At 40.9% G+C, this 21,615-nt stretch overlaps 2 protein-coding genes and 1 pseudogene across 4 annotated transcripts; all 3 read right to left on the bottom strand.

Moving 5' to 3' along the window:
• Positions 1 to 2,526: 2,526 nt before the first annotated feature.
• Positions 2,527 to 4,991, bottom strand: LOC119261845 (annotated as a pseudogene).
• Positions 4,992 to 5,107: 116 nt separating this feature from the next.
• Positions 5,108 to 6,874, bottom strand: LOC108420573 (histone H2B-like). The gene has a single exon (XM_017690391.2). It carries the CDS (start codon positions 6,336 to 6,338, stop codon positions 5,964 to 5,966), a length of 375 nt encoding a protein of 124 aa, XP_017545880.2. The 5' UTR covers positions 6,339 to 6,874; the 3' UTR covers positions 5,108 to 5,963.
• A 9,388-nt stretch (positions 6,875 to 16,262) lies between these two features.
• LOC108437413 (zinc finger protein 583-like) lies at positions 16,263 to 21,161 on the bottom strand. 3 transcript variants are annotated; one of them, XM_017714499.2, is made up of 3 exons: positions 21,074 to 21,161; positions 17,004 to 17,791; positions 16,263 to 16,544 (listed from the first exon to the last, which is right to left on the bottom strand). In XM_017714499.2, exons 2-3 carry the CDS (start codon positions 17,647 to 17,649, stop codon positions 16,399 to 16,401), a joined length of 792 nt encoding a protein of 263 aa, XP_017569988.1. In that variant the 5' UTR covers positions 17,650 to 17,791; positions 21,074 to 21,161; the 3' UTR covers positions 16,263 to 16,398. The 3 variants fall into 3 exon arrangements, with proteins under 3 accessions (XP_017569988.1, XP_017569989.1, XP_037387705.1); XM_017714500.2 differs by lacking the exon at positions 21,074 to 21,161 and adding an exon at positions 20,990 to 21,026; XM_037531808.1 differs by lacking the exon at positions 21,074 to 21,161 and having other exon boundaries at positions 17,004 to 18,247.
• Positions 21,162 to 21,615: the final 454 nt, after the last annotated feature.

Below are 21,615 nucleotides of genomic sequence, written 5' to 3'. Positions count from 1 at the left end.
TCTTATGCTCCTCTACAGGACCTAGTTGAAGCCAAGACACGGGAGGTGGAGCCACATGCAACAGATGCTACAGAGAAAACACCACAAACGACGGAATCAAGAAAAACACAAGGCAAATACTGCTATGAAATAAATAACACAAATATTATTATAACTGTTACTAATATCAGTGCCATTATTAGTAGTAGCATTCTAAATCACAGGTTTTTATTAGTCATAAAATGTTCAAAGTACAAAAGTTAAAGAAGTTCATAAGAACAATATAATACCAAAGTGTGCGTGTATGTATGTATGTATGTATGTATGTGTATGTGTGTGTGTGTGTGTGTGTGTGTGTGTGTGTGTATATATATACATATATATACACATACACGCACACGTACACGGTCTTCGTCGGAAATAAATGCTACAGCTGTCATGGATGAATGGATGAAGCTTGGGCGCCATCCTGTGGTCAAATTGTGCCAAGGCAAGTCCATGAAAGACCTTTAGATTCAAGTGAATCTCCCTGTATTATACAGTACCATGTTCCCAATTCAGTCACTATGACTAGGTGGTTGTGAGATTTTCATGTGTTTACATGTAACAGTACAATTACACACAAAAAAATTATAAGATCATTTTTTTGGTAATGGATAAAGTGGAACTCAGCAATATACTCACATCTAATGCTCACTAGGAGTTAGAGGATTAGCATTTTGACACCATTATGGTTTAATCACCTTAAGCATAACTTACGATTGAAGAAAACACAGTTATATTTATCTAAAACGACCAAATCTCAGTATAAATGAAATGTTCATAGTAGTAAACCAAATGAGAAAATAAAATGGTAAAACTAATAGGCATTTTTATTAGAGGCCCAGCGTATATAAGGAACATTTAAATCCAAGCATAGGAATACAGGAATTTGGCTGCTGATATGCTTCCATATTTATTTCTGTGTTGTTCAGTGTTGTGCACAGTGCAGAACTTGTGGCACTTTACTGTAATTGTAGGCAGGCATCTACTGTATGTGGTACTGTGGTAGTTGTTTCTGTTGATATTCCGTGGTGCTTCTGAGCAGGGCAATGGAAAAAAAAACAAAACAAAACAAAATGGAATAAAGTTACTTGAACGGGCTCATTACTGAAAGTTAAAGCCGTATCACTGATACGCCCCACTATATCTTTGAGAGGTCTAAAATGATACATTTAAAAAGATTAACTTAGTGGGGGAAAAAATCTCACACACTGCAAACTTGTTCCAAGTGTCAATTACTGGGAGCAAGTTCCCAATATTCTTTCAAACTTACCACTTCTTTAAAGTCAACATTACAAAAAAATTAGAGTAAATGCCCAGACATCATGAACCTCAGGAGACGCAAGTAGGTTCACTACTGGTTTTGGATAGTCATTAAAATGGCTATATTTGTGTGGTACCCTGACTCTATACCTACTGCTAGTTACTCTATCTACAATGTAAGTCTGAGGCATAGCTATAGCTTCCTTTTGCTTACTATAACTTCATCTTTGGCCTAACGGCTTCAAAGCCCTTGCTCTAAATGTTCATATGTCCATATGTGCGCATATGGCCTAGCACCAAAACAAAAAGCCTGAGGTCGAGCTCTGCACCATTATTATACACTCTAACTCTAGCTTTAAACTCACTTTACTCACTGTAAATTACCCATCAATCAGAGGCCCACATGTAACTTCATCATAACCCTAAGGTCTGGCTAACCAACTACTTCTCACACTAATTGCATCATTAGCCTGAGTCCTAGCTCCACAACTACCTTACCTTAGTCTGACTACCTTAGTTTCTACTACAGCTTAGCGATAAACCTACGTAAAACTATTTTTGCCATCTCCACCATCAGCAGTAGCCTAAGGCTTAGTTAACCTACCTGTACTCACTGGCACTTAACCCTCCTATCGTCCTCAAATATAACAACAACCCCAGGGATATTTACCTCCAGAAAATGATTTACAGAATATTGTCGACCACGTTTGTGTGACAGGCACTTTGTTTATTTGTTGAATACATACCTTGAAAATCAGTGAGTTGACCTGTCCTCTAGCGCCACCGTCAGGCCAAACCTTTAAATTAGAATGAATTCATCTTGAATTTTTCATACAAATCTTCTCAAATTTACTTCTCAACATTAATGACCACAAGTCTTGTTTTGGTGATGATGGATAGGACCTTCACTGTAGCGCCACCATTGGAAAAACTTTCAGGTTGAGAGCACATTCGTGACTCTCACAGAATGACCATGTTGATTAATGTTGGTGACTCCCCCTTTCCTCTCAGAAACATATTTATTTACTTATTTATTTATTTACTATTTTTTGTAATATATTTGCGGCTAGTTACTTTAAGATCTCGCTCACCTCTTCTCTTTTGTTATCCGGGCTTGGGACCGGCAGTGGCAGTTATAGAGTTTTTTATTTTTTTATGTTTTTTTTTTATGTTGGGCGGGAGGGGCTGGGACCATTTATGAGGCAGAAAATGGATAATGAGACCATGTCAGATACTAGTGAAAACATGGAATAGGTTTTTATGCCCACAGTAAACTTTAGTCTTTAGAGACAAACAACATGAAAACAACATGAAAATCCACCCATTTGCGAAACAGTGTGATCATGATAGTCAAAACATGAAACAGTTCTTTATGCCCACAGTAAAGCTGTTAGTCTGCACTACTGTACACAGGATGTGCAGAGTGTATGTGCATGCTCCTTGCAGACATCAGGTCGGACAGACCTGACACCTGCCACGTTTCTTGCTTGCAGTTTGTGCCATTGGAGGAGTTGGGGTGTTTTTCTCCGTCTGTATGTCCCTCATAATAGCCGCAGCAACTGTCGATGCTCTTGGAAGGCACTGTCTTCTCTCAATCTGAGGCTTCACCAGTTGATTACCAAGCTGGAAAGCCTCCTACGGCTCAGTTTTCCTCTGTTCCAGTCCTTGTTTATCTCACACCATATCACAAAGGCATTGTAGGCACTCACATCAATGATGTGGAAGAAGATGACAAGGGGCCAACGAGCAGTCATGCGCTGACAGCTGTATGTGGCTGTGACCTTGTCCAGATTGTCCACCCCTCCCTTTGCCTCATTGTAGTCTAGCACTATTTGTGTTTTTTATCTTCTCTGCTGCTCAGGGCAGCATCTTTGTGCATGGTGTAGAGCAGCAGGACATTTTTCCCTTTCTTGGGGCAATATGAGACCAGAGTTGCTTTATCAGTGAAGGCAAACACAGAAGATGTTACCTTCCTGTTCCTGTTCTTGACAGCAAGACGTTCAGAGGGAAGCTCGGGTTTATTCTTTCTCACTGTCCCCAACGTTGTAACCTTCCATTTGAGAAGTTCCTCACCCAGGGAGCAAGACGTGAAAAAATGATCACACGTAATGTTATGCCCATGCAGTCCTTCAGCCATATCAAGCACAACCCTTATGCCCTGATTTTTTTCTGGTGCTTCGCCAGGAGATTTGCACGTGTACACCTGCATATTCCAGGCAAAGCTGGACTGTGCATCATATGCTGCCCATATTTTGATGCCATATTTGGCAGGTTTGCTAGGCATATACTGTCTGAATGGACAGCGCCCACGAAACGCAACCAAGCACTCATCGACAGACGTGATGGTCTGGATTATAAAGCAGGGGTAAACGCTGCACCCACTTGTCCCACACATCCCTTATTGCCGCAAGTTTGGCACGTTCTCGTCTGCCCTGCCTTGTTTGTTTGTCATCAAAGTGTATGACACGAGACAAAATATGGAATGTCTTCAGAGACCTGGTGGCTGGAAATATTGCTCTTCCAGTCTCAGCATTCCAAAGGCTTGCTGTTGCTTTACCTTTTGGCTCGTAAACTCCTGCCAAAATTAGCAAGCCAATGTAGGCTTCCAAGTCAAGTACATCCAAGTCTTTCCAACTGTCCCCATATACACGCTTCCCCCTCTAAATTTGTCATCCCAAGCACAATATTTTTTTATCGATGGCGTTACGAAAAGCTTGAATAATGACTTGAGGACATCAACATGGCTGACTGCATATCTGGTGGGTCCTGGAACCATTTTGATAATATTACTAGCGCTACGTCTACCCTGCTGTTTCAGTGGGGAAAGGGACCATAGTATCTTTCCATTTTTGGAAGAGATCGTGTCTGCAGGTGGTTGAGGGACAACAGGAGGGTCAACACTCTCATTGTCATCAGATGAGAATTCCTCAAAATCAGGGTCCTCCTGAACACAGTCCTCTGTCTCAGAGACAATCTCCTCTAAGTCACTTTCACTGTCCAAGAGCTGTTCCAAAACATCTTCGACAGTAAACCTTTTCCCAGAAGACATTTTCAAAGAGAGAGTGTGCAGATTGCAGTATACTCAGAGCACAATGAGGAATGATTTGGATAGAGGACTGAGATGCAAGCTTTTAGATTTGCTCCCCCCTCCTTGCAGGAATAACCCGGCCTCCAGTGCGGGAAAAAACAGTTCTACTTTGACAGTTGTGAGTTCAGAAGGTCACACACACTCACACACACACTCATGCCCATGGTGCGGAAAAATATATCAACTCAAATGTATCAATTGCACCTGCAGGTGTGGTCATGTTAGGTCACACACAGACAAGTTTTAACAGCTAAAACAGCTTGGGGTCAAATTGACCCCTGAGGACGACCAATGCGTGCAATATGTGTTCAGCACATTGAAAAAATATCATCACGACAAGTTTATCAGTTGTCCCCATCAAATTAGGAAAGGTCATGAAATGTGAAGCAAAAGAATAAAAGTCAACTACTATTTTTTGAATGATAAACATTGAATGGGGTCAAATTGACCCCAAGTACGATAGAAGGCCTATTTTCCTTATGCTAACTCTATAATGAGCCTAATACTTGGCACTGCTCTGCATCACAGACCTAAAGGCCTAGCCTCCAACCTTTTTTACTTTTGCTTATTTAATGCGTATTTATTTTAGAAATAATTAATTTTTAAAAATGTTTCCAAGTTCAGCATGTCTCTGCAAGATATGACTAACTTTTATATATTTATTAATTTATAAATGTTTTATTTTTAGTATTTTATGCAGTTTGATGGCTTTTCTTTTGTTACACACACACACACACACACACACACACACACACACACACACAGGCCTCTTCTGACTCCACTCTGGAAAGCCTTCAAATGTATAAAACACACAAGAACACTAACATAATATGTAAATAAACAGCTCGTAATAATACAAACATACATAACTGGGCACCCATTTTCTATCCACAAATGCATGTAAAGGAAGAAAAGAAACAACAAGAAAATAGAGATACGCTTTCAAATGTGTCTTAAAAGTGTGCACTGAGCTGTTTACTAAAAGGTGGAATGGAGTTCCACAACATAGAAGCATGATAACTAAAAGAGGCCTCTGTTTTTTCTGTATAATATACATTTCAGGTAGAAACACATTTATATAAGATTTTAGTACATAACACACCACTAACCACACAATAAAGCAGGGGTGTTAAACTCGACCCTCTACATGGCAATATTACAAAAATCTCTACATATCTTCAACTTGCCCAACTCCCTCCTCCCTCCTCCCCCTCCTGCTAAACACTTTCCTTTTCTTAATCTTCCCGCGCATTCTTAGCTGCTGTTTTCTATCATCCCCATTAAGTCAGAGAATTAGTATATTAGTAGTATTAGTATATTATTATATTAACCAACATTTTACCATATGCTGAACTCACTTGATTATTCAAACTACGCCAAAACACAAACATCAAAATAAAGTCAGTTTTAGTGAACCTTGTATTACATAAGGAGACTGAGAAATTGCGCGGGAACACGGACTCAAACAAAGTTACCCAACTTTCGTCGAACGATTATCTCGCGTTACATGAAACACAAAAAAAGCTCTTTATATGAAACCGTGGGTGGCTCTTAAAAGAGCCGTTGGGGTTGAGAAAGTCTTCTCCGCTTTCTACTTGGAGCTGGTGTACTTGGTGACGGCCTTGGTGCCCTCGGACACGGCGTGCTTGGCCAGCTCGCCGGGAAGAAGCAGACGCACGGCGGTCTGGATCTCCCTGGAAGTGATGGTGGAGCGCTTGTTGTAATGAGCCAAACGGGACGACTCACCGGCGATGCGCTCGAAAATGTCGTTGACGAACGAGTTCATGATGCCCATCGCCTTGGAGGAGATGCCGGTGTCGGGGTGGACCTGCTTCAGCACCTTGTACACGTAGATAGCGTAGCTCTCCTTCCTGGTCTTTCTGCGCTTCTTGCCTCCTTTGCCGGCCGTCTTGGTCACGGCTTTCTTGGATCCCTTCTTCGGGGCGGACTTTGCTGGCTCAGGCATCGCTCTTCTCTTCGAGTACGACTGAAGAATGAGGAGGAGCCGCGCGCAGCCGCTTATTTAGACTCCGACATTCAAAGTAGGAGAAGCTCCGCCCCTCGGAACGCTGTCAAACGATGATTGGACAACAATCAAGGACTCGCTTGCCCAACCCCTCCTCTTCCTCTTCCTCACAGCTAAAGACTTCCCTTTGTTAACATTCCCGCGCATTTTTAGCGTTTTCAGTTGTTTTCTCTACAATACTTTCATCCCAATCACGCTTGTTTTACATATATTTTTTCTTCTGATTTCATCAACACATATATACGCCCATCAACACATGAAAGAGCATGACAAAATTACACAAAATTTTAAAGACTTCCTGGGACCGTCAGGCTAGTTTGAATATTCTGTCCAACTCCCTCTCCAGTTATTTTGGTATTAGACCAGTCACTCGGTTATCATATATTAAAAGTCAAAAAGATTATAACTTATAAATATTAATAAATAAAAAGGGGTATAACAGCTCTTTTGGTGGGTATATGGGTGGCTCTTAGAAGAGCCGTTGGGTTTAGTGCTGGTCGAGTCGAGCGTTTAGCCGCCGAAGCCGTACAGGGTGCGTCCCTGGCGCTTCAAGGCGTAAACCACATCCATAGCGGTGACGGTCTTTCTCTTGGCGTGCTCGGTGTAAGTGACGGCATCCCTGATCACGTTCTCCAGGAATACTTTAAGCACACCGCGGGTTTCCTCATAGATCAGACCAGAAATACGCTTGACGCCGCCACGGCGAGCCAAACGGCGGATAGCCGGCTTGGTGATGCCCTGGATGTTGTCGCGAAGAACTTTGCGATGACGCTTTGCGCCTCCTTTCCCAAGACCTTTGCCTCCCTTACCTCGGCCAGACATCTTCTCGAGATCTTCAGTCAGTCAACGAACACGAATGAAGAGCTGCAGCTCCGTACACGCCTCTTATGCTCCTCTACAGGACCTAGTTGAAGCCAAGACACGGGAGGTGGAGCCACATGCAACAGATGCTACAGAGAAAACACCACAAACGACGGAATCAAGAAAAACACACTAGGTAAATACTGCTATGAAATAAATAACATTAAACTCCTAATTGCATATGCTGAACTATTGTATGAAATGATGTCATTGATCATTATGACTAATATTATGAATTAATATTGTTATTTTGTTTCCCATTTTCTATATGCAGCCTGGCAAACACAATTCAAGAGCTCACTCAGTAACATTGTTCCCACATATGAAAATATCTCTTATTCTCGTACTTTCAGGTTCAGTATTTGTGCTTTCTCTGACCTGCAAATTTAAATACATATAGTTAAAATACATATTCGGCGCTGCTTTTATACAATTACTCATATTACAAAGAGCGGCTTATTTACTGAGTCTTTTTATTGGTATTCATAGTGCTTGGTAAACACTGTGTGGAGTGATTATAAGTCCGGATTATATCGCATTATAAGCGAACACATTTATGGAGGTCTTTATCCACATAAACACCCCAGTGAAGCAGAGAGTAAGATATGCATCAGAAACATTCAGTCCAGGCAGATCTCAGAGAACATGAGACACAGCATGGCTGATCAGTGTGGAGAGATTGGCTGTGCGATGTGTCGTTAAGTGGAGCTGCTATGTCACCGCGAAAGTGTGCCCGTCGGCTGACTGTGAGGAAGATGAGACTATTGAACACCTCTTACTTCACTGTGATCGATCTGTGGTTGTGTGGGAAAGACTAAAAGCTCTCGGTGTTAAGTTTGATATAAATGTTAAGACTATAATGTTTGGTAATTTTGAGGAAAGTTTGTCAAAGAATGTCAAGGACTTCTATTGGTTGATTGTTCGTGTTACAAACTGTAAACTATGGAAAACGAGGTGTAGAATGGTAACACAACAGATCCAAATCCCTGCAGAAGTTGTTTTTAAACAGATAACGTTTGAACTGAAACGACTGCAAACCATGCACAGAAAATCTAAATATCCCTGGACTCTGTTGGACTTAGTTTGTGTGTGTAATTGCATTGTGGATGTGTCGCATTTGTGTATAAATTTGCATAAATGTGATATTGTATTGATTATGTATTTGGATTATTTAATAAAGTTTATTTAAGAAGGTAAGTCCTGATGGTCAACGTGATGTGTAACCCTTTTGTTGCCATATGAAGGCCAAAGCAGAGCTAATAGCAGGTTCTGTAGTGATGCTGTCTGTGTTGTGAGCTGTATTTCTGGGTTGTGTGTTTAGAGTTGGTTTCTTACACACTGGCACACTGCATTTACCTCCATTTAAAACCCCCAGAGCAACATGTTCGGTAAAAAAAGTTCCCAATGGAAAGTAGACTAAAGGGCTAAGGCTAGCTGGGCTAGAGGTATAACTACGAATATGCCATATTTTGCCCCCAAGAAGAAGTAAACCTATCATTTCTTACACACTGGCTAGTGATGGCAGGTTATTCTGAGTGTTCTGGTGTGTAAATCGTGACTCACATTTTTAACCCTTTGTTTATAATATGAAGGCTAAAAGCAGAGGTGTAATATAACAGTAAGGAGTGGGTTGTAGGTGATTTTGGAGCCGGATTGCTGGCTGGTGGATGGTCACAGGCGGATGAAATCACTCTGAATTGTGAGGACAGAGTGTGATATGAGCGATCTGATGTGTGAATCATGTCGCTGCTTCAACTCTTTGTTAAAGAATAAGGCACTAGGACCTTTGGGAGGTGCTGTCGTCATTTGCTAATATTCACGCTAATATTTAAAAACTTTTGGGAGTAAATGCAAAATTGAATTGTATTGTTTAAGACCTTTTCGATTTTTCCACTAAATCTTATTAGGAGGCAGTGCGGATGTGCAATATAAACAGGAAACGCATCATCAACCTGTAAATTGCTCCAGCTGGCATGGTGGACATGAAATGGGTCTTTTTTATTTTTACAATCTCTGCCACTGCAGTGAAATAGTGATGTGCATTACTTTTTCAAAAACTATGTTTTTGACCATATTTTAATGTTTCATTTGGCTTATTTTGAGAGATAGCGAACTAGCTAGCTAGCATCCTTGCTAGGTCTGCTGTCATGTTAACGGGTACAAAAGGTAGATTAAATAAACAGTGGGAGGGATTTATTGTTGAGCTTAGTGTATAAAGATACATTCCATTAATATTCAAAACAACAGTTTGTGGTTTTTGTAACTATGTGACCTCGACATATTAGCATGGCGTGACTGACAGCATTAGCTAGCTAACTTGCATGATGGTTAGCATGAGAGCTGCACCTCAGTAGTAATGTTGTGCACATAAACATCTATTTTAATTAGTAGTTCAGTTGCGAGTGACTAGAAATTCTAAACCAGGACATTTGATCACATATCATTTTGATTTAACATGTATTGTCATTTAATACATTTACACAGTAATTCTGCTGTGAATACAGAAGGTACTACTAACTAAATGCTATGTAAAAGAACTGCATAAATCCTACAAGTATTTCTAATTTAAAATGTTATCTAATTCATTCAGGTTTGTTGAACATGATGGAGAAATGTAAAGTATAATACCATTTTTTACACTCAATTAATGCATTTAAATTGAATGGGAAATTGTATACAGTGAATACAAAATATTGAAAAATAAAATAAAATAAGCTTGTGTACACATTATGCCCATTACAATAAGCTACATTACATACACTATGGTGCAATGTATGCTGAGGACTGTAATGCAGTATGTGTGAAACAGGGTAATATTGATAGAAAACAAATAATTTATATGTAGATTTATAGACTACACTAAGAATGTGATCTGTGTGTTAGATACATGGGCAACAGAGTAATTACAGGCAAATTGTGCAGGGAAATGGACTCAAACACAGTGGAAACTTCCATAACATTTTCTCCAAGTGAATACTGTGTTTTCTTTCACAAACACATAAGAAAAATGTTCTTTGGCCCATTTTTTATTGACATTTTGCCCTGGAACAGCCACCTGACAATGGGTTCAACCCTTGTTGTATTCATAACTATTCATATACTGACCATAAATCCGTTATTAAAATCAATCCCAAACCAAATCCCAACCCTTATTTTGGATCTACATTTAACCATTCACCTAACCCAAACCCCGCTGGCCTTGGGTTAACCCTTGTCGTATTCCTAACCTTATCTTTGGTCTGAAATTTAAGCCTTGTCCCAATACTAACCACAAATTTCATCTTAAAATCAATCCAAAACCTGAACCCAACCCTTATTTTGTACCTACATTTAACTATTCTTATAACCCTAAACCTAGACCAGGCCTTGGGTTTAACCCTTGTCATATTCTTCACCCTACCTCTGGTCTGAAATTTAAGCCTCCAAATACTTAACACAAACAATTACTTATTACAATCAATCCAAAACGTAATCCAAACCCTTTTTTCTATATTGAATATTTGATATTGGATATTTAGATTTAAGTGTTTTCCTAAGCCTAACCCGAGCTCTGTTATTGAGTCTATAAAGCCTCAGCAAGGTTAGTCGAGGTCAGTGACTGGATGGGAGTCTATGCTGCTGTGCGAGGAGTTCAAAGCATTTCAATCAGACTTTTACTTTGAAATTAAACTATGGATACAGTGAAAAGATGTTCATACTGTGGGACTAAGCAGAAGGCTTAAGACAGCAAATAAGGAATTTGCATGCACTCAGTTAAATATTCTATTGAATTCCTTTAGAAGGCCTATATTAGCTGCCAGCTTCAGCCAGTGTATACAAACCTATGGGAACTCTTCATCTAGTCTCATGTCAGAAACTAAGCAGTGGCCTGGTCAGTGCTTGTATTGAAAACTAACTCAAATTAGAAGCTGAAATCAGGTTTTGAATCTTACCTTTACTTTGAAATAAAAATAACTTTGATTCAAAATGAAGAGCTTTTAAAAAGTCAGCCTCTATTGAGTCCTACTAGAGTGGTGGGATACTTTAAATGGGCAATACTAGCCACAACCAGTGGCTCTATGGGGCTGGGAACCCTTACACTTGACTGATCTATGAAGCTATACAAGTTTTGAACCTTACCTTGTAACACTCACTAGGTTTACCTTGAGCAAGGTTAACAGAAATTTGTAAGGGGTTAGGTGCCTTTTCTAAATAAGAAATAACCACACATGATGACCCTTATTTAGTTTGTAACAGATGACATTTTACCCTAGTAGGATTATCTTGAGACATCTCCCACAAGCATATTCCTACAATCCATTAACAACTATATACACAGTCATATCATTTAAATAACGCAAGAAAAAAAATAACAAAATCAAAATTTACCATTATATTAAAAACCAAACAAGTCTCTCTGTAAATTGCTTTAAGCAAGTAAACTGAAACCATCTGACCAGTTCTTAGTAAGTAAGTGATACTTTTTTGATCCCACAACCGGGGAAATTCCATCTCCGCATTTAACCCATCCGTGAAGTGAAACACCACATACACACTAGTGAACACACACACTAAGGGGCAGTGAGCACACTTGCCTGGAGCGGTGGGCAGCCCTATCCACGGCGCCTGGGGAGCAGTTGGGGGTTAGGTGTCTTGCTCAAGGACACCTCAGTCATGGACTGTCAGCCCTGGGGATCGAACCAGCACAGGGCCAGATCCCTTACCTCCAGCCCACGACCGCCCCATGAATTTCACTTCATTATCATTTGTATACCTATGAGGATATGCTATGTCGCTGTCTATTAAAAATAGCTTTTCTTTGCTTCCAACATGGTGGCTAAGTTTAAAGTGGTCCCAGTTACTGTCAACCTGAAGATCAAGCTTTGCATCCATGTTCTTTGTTCACCCTCATGTTTAGATTGTTGTACAGCCAAGTAGCAGCAACACATGAGCCCAGTACATTACGAACTTTACAACAGTTAGCCTCTGTTGAGTTCTACTAGAGTGGTGGGATACTTTAAATGGCCAATACTGGAAACTAGCCATAACCAGTGGCTCTATGGGGCTGGCAACCCTTAGCCTTGACTGATCTATGAAGCTAAGCAAGGCTAGTCCAGGTCAGTCATTGGATGGGAAAACATGCTGCCTTGCCAGGAGTTAAAAGCTTTTCATCCAGACCTTTACTTTGAAACTAAACTGTGAATACAGTGAAAAGAAGTTCATACTATGGAACTAAGCAGAAGGCTTAACACAGCAAATAGGAAGTCTGCATGTACTCGGTTATATATTCTACTGAATTAGTTTAGAAGGCCTGTATTGGCTGCTAGCTTCAGCCAGTGTATATAAACCTATGAGAATTCCTAATAGTGCTGAGTCTAGGGAAGTGTCCACTTTTTGCCAAGTACCGATTTTGACCCCCTTACGCTGTGGCCTACTTGGAGCCTACTTTCTCTTTTCTTTTAAGTTTGGATATCGAGAGCGAAGGACGAACTACCGCCAATGCAAAGGCCGATGTGATGCATGAAGGTAACAGGTCAGTTTAAAAAATGCCCAGCTGTTTTTTTAGCTGAGCACGTTTAGTGTTAATAATCTAATTTGAACAGCAAACAGCACATTCACACCAGCTCTAACTTTTAGTGAATGTGGGCCCACACACACACAACCCCAGTTGCAGGCCTGTCTTGTCATGACAGCTGGGCTCATCACCCAGAATGTGTTCAAGTTCGCTGTAAAGAAGGATGTTATTCGGCCACGGCCACTTCTTTGGTTCGTGTGCTCAGATTGTTTAACCTGTTCTTTGGCACTGCAGCCTCGGTCTCCTCTGGCTGTGCTCGGGCTTTTCGTTCGGAGCGGCTGCGATACGTCTCTTCTCAGTTTTGGTACAAAAACATCAGCCTTACGAGTCTCAGATGGACTGACGTAAAAGTCGCATGAATTCCGATCTGGCTTGTTCAGACTGAGTCGCAGATCAGATACAGATCGGATTTCAGTAGTTACCACATATGAAAGTGTCTTGCAATTGAAAATGTCAGATTCAGTGTGGTTTCACTGCCGTTCACACTGCCACACAGATGACACATCTGTGTCATATACAAAAAAAAAAAAAAATCGGATTTGGGCCACTTTTACCTGCTGTGTGAACGTAGCCTAAGACAACACAACTCGCCAGTCGAACTGGCGATGCCAGAGGACCTTTGAACAACACGGTGGTTCAGAGCTCTGTTTGGTTGTTGCACTCCTCAGCAAATGTGTAGACAAGTCCGATGCACTGCGTTCTTGCCAGCTATAATAATAGCGCTCAGACGGTATTGTCACTGCAAAGGAAACCACATAAGCAATTGAATGGAAAAAGAAATGAAACAGCAAAACAAGAGTACTACTAGTAGATTTGAATACCAACAGGCTTTGATTTAAAAAAAATGATACTGGTACCAATGCTATTAGCGATTCCATTTTTTGGCCACTTTAAAATCCAAAAAATATAGTGTACTGCACAAAAGTTTCAAGCAGCTAGACAAAACAACTCCAGTACAAAAGCAGAATATATATATATATATATATATATATATATATATATATATATATATATATATATATATATATTTATTTATAGCTACATCACAGAGAGGCTGTACATTCATTTGGTGTATTGTGTCCAAGACATTGTTTTATGATAGTTGTGAGGAGATTTTGGCCTAAAACATGTATTTCTAACCACATTCATTGCAGAGAGGTAAATATGAGGTATTTGAAGTGAAAATAATACCCAAGAAAACATACATTTACCACTATTTTGCTTTTATCAACATTACATATAAAAACTCAAACACATGTAGGTTCGCTGACTGTTTTAGATAGAAAAGTGACTACATTTGCACTGTAACCATCACAACTTCTGGCTCCTATTACGTCCACTGTAAATTGAGTAAGTTACACTGCAAATAAGTATTTTAAATCAAATCACTCTAAATGTCTTGATTTACAGCTCAGTGAATGAATTATACAGAAATTTTGAAAAATCAAGAAAAATTCTCTTTCAACCACTAAGAAGGATCATGCATCAGCATTTTACTCAAGCGGGGTAAATGGTTCACTTCAGACAGTTGGCCAATAATGAGTAGCCTGATGGCTAAGCTAGCATGTATGTAATTTGTTTTGCTGTGCCATCTTCTTTTTTCTCTTCCATTTCTTTGCCTTTTCCATACTTTTCATGTTCCCGGTTCTGACTCCTCCACTTTTTCCTCAGTCCATCCTCATTTTGTATATACTAAGTGGACAAAGCAATTGTAACGCCAGTCCTTCTTATCTGTTGTAGTCTGAAGGGTCAGTGGGGCATGTTCAGGGAGAGAGTTCCTGTGCAACCCCCATTGTTAACCTTTAGTTTAGACCAGTGGAATTGGTGTTAATTCAAAAATAATCTGAACAACTCAAAAAAGAGCAAAATAGCAAATAATTTAAAGACGTTGTTACTTTACATTACAGACCAGTTAAAGTTGGTGGTTTCACCACTAAAGCTGGAAATGTGAACTGCTTATACATTTTTACTAATAATATGAACACTGTAAATGTCACAGACAACAGCAAAGTATTGGAGTTCCCAGATGTAAACATCTATTATGTACTAAAAGACGTAAATACATGTAAATATACCAATAGATGTAAATGTCTAAAGAGCTATTCCTACTTTTCGGAAAACTCCCTTCAGGAATCGCCAGCCTTCAGCATTAAACTTTTGGCTTTAAGCAGTAAACTGTAAGCATATAGCAATATGTGTGATCATAAAACACATTTTCTGTTCATTTGAGCGGAGCTTCTACAAAAAATACAATTAAAATTTGCATTTCTTTCATGCAGTTACTGAATAATTAGCCTTACAATTTGGTTACATAAATTCAGATAGAAAAACCAAAATATAGCCTGGAGAATAAGAGGTTAACCTCCAGCACAAAAAAAGTGTGCAATTAACTTAAGCCTTCTTTACACTGTGATTACAGTGATTTTATATGCTTACTGCATGTCACACTGCAAATAAAATCTTGACCAAACTACATCAGACGGTGCAAATTCAGTTATAAAGATTTTGAGAAAATCCTTGGCATTATGCTTTCCTCTTGGCTGGGGGAACAGGGCTACATGGAATGCTTATCCTACTTGAGGTCAGTAGGCCAAAACGTTCTATCTATTGGAAAGCACTGCTTCTGATGAATTAGTAGAATCTTCTATTTCACTGCAAGTGACTCTAAAAATGAATTGTGGGCTGAGCTTCACCAATAATATAAGTTAATATTAAACTTGTGAGCAGGTAAGTTTTTACCTTTGTTATCTCATACCTTCTCTCATTCACACATACACCTTCAAATCCTGAACACACTGTCTAGTGTTTTGTTTGTCATAGAAGTGCTCACACTGCAAGATTCTGGGCCAAAATTTCTCACTTTTCCAAAACTTTATCTGAGGCAGTAAATCGGTCACCATTATACTTAATGTTCAAAGCGTGTGATCAAATAATTGTTTCGTGATTTGTTGTCTACAACAGCTGTATTGTGAAGACTGTGGCAGTGTAAATCCGGCTTTACATGTTGGTTTTTGAGCGAATAACGAAGCTATTCCAAAGATACTGTAAAAAGATAAATATCACATTGAGATCCCCTTCACTTCACTCCCCTGCTCCTGTATCCTCTGATTTAACTCCCTTTGACTAAATTGTTTTTGTTTAAAACTAAGAGCTTTCCTGTTCTGACCGGTCAAAAGTGACCTACCTAAACCAGTCCCTCCAAGGTGCATTCAGAAACTTGTTTTCTTCTCACCTTTCCTGTCCTCCCCCACCCTTTCTACTTAAGCAATGGAGAGAATGATCCGAAACTGGAGGATGGGGCAGCAGATTCCTTGCACCATCATTAGACTTGATGTCTACTATTGATAAACTGAGGCCATCACAATGTTCACCCTGAAAGCATGTCCCTAAAACTCCTGTATCCAATCGAGCTGCTTACACAAAGCCAGCCAGTTCACATTTGTGTGGTTTTCTACTCTTTAGATTTTATTTTACTTTACATTAAGTACAAAATACACAATACAGAGAATATATAAATACAGAATTTAACCTATAGCTGGATTGCTCCATGTTCGTCTGTCCTCTCTGGGCATGGATGAAGTCATGTCACTTTAAAACCTGTAAAAGACTTCCTTGGTAACATACACTTATGTATCCTTCGAAGGTAGACGCTTCGGCAGGTGTCTGGAGCAGCGTCTTCTGTCTCCTCTGGTAGCCCGACCGCCGGTAAAAGAGTGTCACAAAATCGGTTTCTGAGTCACAGAGAAAAGGAGGGGGATTGGTAGAAAAAGTAGCAACTTTCTGGAAGCAGAGGGTAGGAGCAGAGCAGCTCCTCCCAAGGCATAGTAGACACCTTACACTGCCAGAATTCCCAGATCAGCTCTGGCAAGGCCTCCGGGATGTTATTATGAAGATTTGCAGTGCTCATAGTGGAGAGAGAGGGAAAATTCCCATTTAGACCAAGATTATTCATGTGCCACTGGCAAAAAAATACATCAATGAAAGAATTCATTTATTTTTCACAAATAAATTAGCATAATTAAAAAAATTATAATAGTAATAATAATAATAATGCTTGTATTTTATAGGGTTGACTTCAGCACAGCAAATTACATCTCATGTTACACACATGGCTTTGGACATAGATATATACAATTAATATAGATCTAAGTCCTCTTCTGTGTGAGTGAGCTGGTGTCGTTGGAGATTACCCTTTTGAGAAAAGCTCTTCCCGCACACCGAGCAGTTATGCGGCTTCTCTCCTGTGTGTATGAGCTCGTGTTGCTGGAGATGATTCTGTAGAGTAAAACACTTTCCACACTCTGAGCAGTAATACGGCTTCTCTCCTGTGTGAATGCGCTGGTGTGTCTTGAGGTTACTGTGTACAGTAAACCTCTTCCCACACACTGAGCAGTGATACGGCTTCTCTCCTGTGTGAATGAGCTGGTGCTGCTGGAGAGTTGTTTGTCGATTAAAACTTTTCCCGCACTCTAAGCACTGAAATGGCCTCTCTCCTGTGTGAATGCGCTGGTGTTGCTGGAGATGACTCTGCAGAGTAAACCTCCTCCCGCACTCTGAGCAGGGATACGGCTTCTCTCCTGTGTGGATGCGTTGGTGTATTCGGAGGCTACTCGGCAGAGTAAACCTCCTCCCGCACTCTGAGCAGGAATACGGCTTCTCTCCAGTGTGAGTACGCTGGTGTTTGCGAAGACGATGCAGCTTACTAAAACTCTTTCCGCACTCCAAGCAGCAGTGAGGTCTCTCTTGGCTGCTTCTCTGCGTTTGTTCGTGAGATGTGTGCGAGTGGAGGATCCCGGAGGATGTTTGCTGAGTATCAGAGCTTGTTCTGGACTCCATATTCTTATATTTTACTGGTTGCAGCAACTTATCATTAAGTCTAACTGTAATGTCCCGATATGTTTACAGAGCTACATTTCAGCAGGGTAGGAACGTAGACCTCAGGAGCAGAAGACGGCGCGAGTCAGGGTGTCGTTCATTTCTGGAGGAAGAAAGGGGGAAAAATCTAAACTCAGTGCGATACGCAACAAAGTAATCTGGTCCAAATCAAGGATGCCCTACTTACATCAAACGGCAAAGTATATGAGAAAAATGAACCTTTCATCTGACAATGATCCGATACTGATCTGATAAACCCCGATTTTTAATCGGATTAATTGGAATACAGAAGCACTGAATTTGGAGTTAATATCAATATCAAAATAACTAACACACGCATACACTTTTTTTTCCCCTGCACTTCCCCTTTAGCAAAGCACCAGCGAGTTCTCTGCTGAAAATCAGTTGCCAAATCTAAAAATCTCTGCGTCTGTATCTGCGGAAAAGATGCACCATAAATCACCTGTAAGTCGACATGAATCCATTTTCATTCAGCTAGCATAGTGTGTACTGAAATTAAATGACACACTGCACTGTAAAGCAGTAACACCAACAAACCCTTTCATTTTTTCTGCGTGTCCCTCATTTACAGTCTTTCATGGAAATCACAGTTAATCAAACTAGACATCTGCGTGCATCCTACCATTAATTCGGGTGGAGACTGGTGAGGCTTATGCTTTTGACACCCCCACGCTTGAATGAGTGTGGTCATAAGTTCTAGGGGTTGTGATTTGGAGCTCTGCAGAATGAGGACTTTTAACATACAAAACACTGAAAATCAAACTGAACCGTGACTTCAGAAGCAAAAAGTGTTTCAGGCCTGTAAATATGTATATAATTACACCCTGGGCTGTAAAACATTAACACGTGAACACGAGACACATATTCAGGCACAACTTATCTTTGCTGTACTGAAAAATGTACATTTTTATCTCAAAACAGCAAGACTGTGACTAATGAATCTGTATTCAAATCACTGACGTAGCGTTTACTATTTAGACCACAAAGCTTTGCAGGAAGAAGTACTTCATTGTGAATATTGCCCATTCACACTATTTACACTCAAGCTGTCTGGAGAAATTGAAAACGTAAGAATCTCCAGATTTCAGGGATGATTCTACAACTAGATCACTGGATTTCAGGCCCAGCCCTGAAGACCGCCGCAATACATACAATTTTAAGCTTTCCCTTTTGTAACCCACCTCATTCACCAAAACGTGCAGAGTACGTGGTCCCCAGGATTGCGATCGGGAACATCTGAACTAGGCCATCGAGCTCCTGAACGTCTTGCACACTACACTCCTATTTAAACAGACCTCAAATACCCACCACAGAGAATTTCTGGTGTCACTCCACCCAGCTCTTAATCTACCAGCCACTGACCAGCAACCCCCACTCTGACATACTGTGTGTCCGTGCATACTGTGTGTACAGGGGGGGAGGGACAAATCAAATTTCAGACAAATCAAATTACTGGCCCATAACAGCTTGACTTGAAACCCAGCAGAGCAGACAGAACACAAAGGGAAAATGGCGCTCTGTCTCAAGCCACAACTACTCCTGCTAGCTGATAAACCCACACTAGAGGATTTGTAATCTGGCTCTGACCCACACCAGAGACCCCCTCCCCTAGAGAATTAGAGAATCTCTGCCAACACTGAAGCTTGCTCCCATAATGCATTGATGTCTTGATTTAGCCCTTCAAAACAGCAGTCCATGCCAGAAAGAGCACCTGAGAAATCTGCGGGAATTGCATGATGCAGTCATGTCACCATGGACCAGAATTTGAGAGCAAAGGGAAAAGCATTAGAATAGTGTTCCTAATGTAGTAGGTAAAGTAACCAGATGTACAAGAAGTTTGGGCAGCCCTTCCAGTGAATCTGAATTTGTATTCAACTTGTATTCATTTAGGTAGTGTCTACTGCTTAGACCACAGAAGTCTGCAGGAAGAATGACCTCATCATGAATATGACTACCCACACGCATGCAGTCTAGAGAGCAGAAGATCAAAGACCACGAGGTTTACAACTTCATACATATGCAATGTATGTGGTCCCCAGACTGAGACTGGCAACACCTGATCTGGACCAACAAGCTCTTAAGGTTCTTACATACTACAGCCCCTTCCCCCACCCCCACACCCACCCCCACAACACACCAGCTTTACTTAGAACAGCAAACAAACACAACACAGCCGGGAAACGGCGCTCTGCCTCAGGTCACGACTCCTGCTAGCTGCTAAGCTCACAACAACAGCGACCCTCCCCCTGAACGTTAACACAGCAGGTAAAAGTGGCCCAAATCCGATCATGTTCAATTCCGAGCTGAGACGCTTTTATATGTGGTACTGAAATCCGATCCGATCCGATCTGAACAGCCAGATCAGAATTCATGCGACTTTTACGCCAGTCCACCTCGACATTCGTCCTAATTTCGCGCTGCTGAGACTCAAACATTTAGGCTGATGTTTCTGTACCAAGAAATTAGAGGAAACTCGTCGCAGCCGCTCCGGTTCTGGAGGAGCCCGAGGCTGCAGCGCTTAAAGAGTCCGAGGACTCGAACCAAAGAAGTGTCAGGGAGCGCCCCTTTCACGGCGAACTCGAGCACACTGAGAGGGACGAGTCCAGCTGTGAACCACGGGAACTTCATACTCTCTCCTTTGATGCTGAAACTGAAACAGACGAAAGTGAAAGCTCCAGGAGTGACAGGCGTTCACTGGCCGTCATGACTGTTTACCTCCGCACGAGCCGCCTAGTGAAGTGTTGTTCGTTTGCGCATGCGGGTCGGTTCAGGAGCTGATCTGTTCAGACTGATGTCGCACACAGATCACATTTAAAAGATAATGTGAGCAGCCCAAAATAAAAAAATTGGATTTGGTGAGAAAATCAGATTCGGGCCACTTTTACCTGCTGTGTTAAACGTAGAGAATCTCTGCACCCGCTGAAGCTTCATCCACAAAACTCCACAAAACTCCACAATACTCCACAATACTCCACAATACTCCACAGGTACTCATCTTTACAGTTTGCTTGACAATGAAACTGACCTGATAATAAATCACACTAAAGAACAGAAGCACATAAATAAGCCAAGAATCATGAAGCTTGTGCTTCAAACGGACGTGCCTTTAGTTAAAGTCGCAAAACAGCATTTTCATGCACTAGATAAGAGAATTAAAAGTAGCCTCTATATAATGAAACCATAAAGAAACCAAATATTATGTCTCAACAGTTCACATTACTCAGCTCTGGTTTGAATGCCTTTGCGTCGGCTAATCCATTATAAAGCCGTCAAATCTTACTTTCAGAGCTCAAATGCGTCTCCAGCTGTTTGTCTCCGAGTGAATGAAGAACAGTGAGTGTTAAAGTGTCGGACAGCTTCCTACCTTCAGCAGCTCAGCTCTTGTTTCTGCTCCTCCAACAAAACTGGGACTTTCGGGACTGCTGACCACAACACAATCTTCTACTTCTCCGCTTTAGTGCAGTCGGAGAAAATTGCAGTTACAGAATTAGCGCCACCACATGGCCTGAAGAGGCTTCACACAGGGACCATGTGGTCTCGGAAACAGGTGGAAAGTCGTAATTTTAAATCCCACCTGCATTTAGTCAAGCCCCGCCTCCAGCGCGCTGATTGGGTAACAGTAAGGGCTCAACATTGAGCTGAGTGTTTATGTGAGTTCATGCGCTTCATTCTAAATAATACTGAGCTATTTATGTATGTCCATCAACCGTCAAATGTCATGTTAAGGGCTACTACTCTTTTCTAATAACATAAAACAATAAAACCAGTAAAAACCTAAGAGATTTTGATATGCTGGTGATATATCACACACATGTACAACTGTAAGCCACACTGAGTCTCCTCTCACAGGGCAGACCTATGATGCTGCTAAGAAGATAAGGAAAAACAAATCTCTCACCTTTAAAA

This window comes from Pygocentrus nattereri, chromosome 20 (genome assembly GCF_015220715.1).
Source record: "Pygocentrus nattereri isolate fPygNat1 chromosome 20, fPygNat1.pri, whole genome shotgun sequence".
Lineage (NCBI taxonomy): Eukaryota > Metazoa > Chordata > Actinopteri > Characiformes > Serrasalmidae > Pygocentrus > Pygocentrus nattereri.
Note: the sequence above shows the minus strand (reverse complement) of the source record. Positions and strands in the feature narration are given on the sequence as shown.

Coding starts and splice junctions, on each gene's coding strand:
- LOC108420573 (XM_017690391.2), bottom strand. CDS start 6,338: ATGCCTGAGCCAGCAAAGTCCGCCCCGAAGAAGGGATCCAAGAAAGCC.
- LOC108437413 (XM_017714499.2), bottom strand. CDS start 17,649: ATGGAGTCCAGAACAAGCTCTGATACTCAGCAAACATCCTCCGGGATC. Junction 16,545..17,003: donor GAAGAGCTTTTCTCAAAAGG/GTAATCTCCAAC, acceptor TCTGTGACTCAG/AAACCGATTTTGTGACACTC.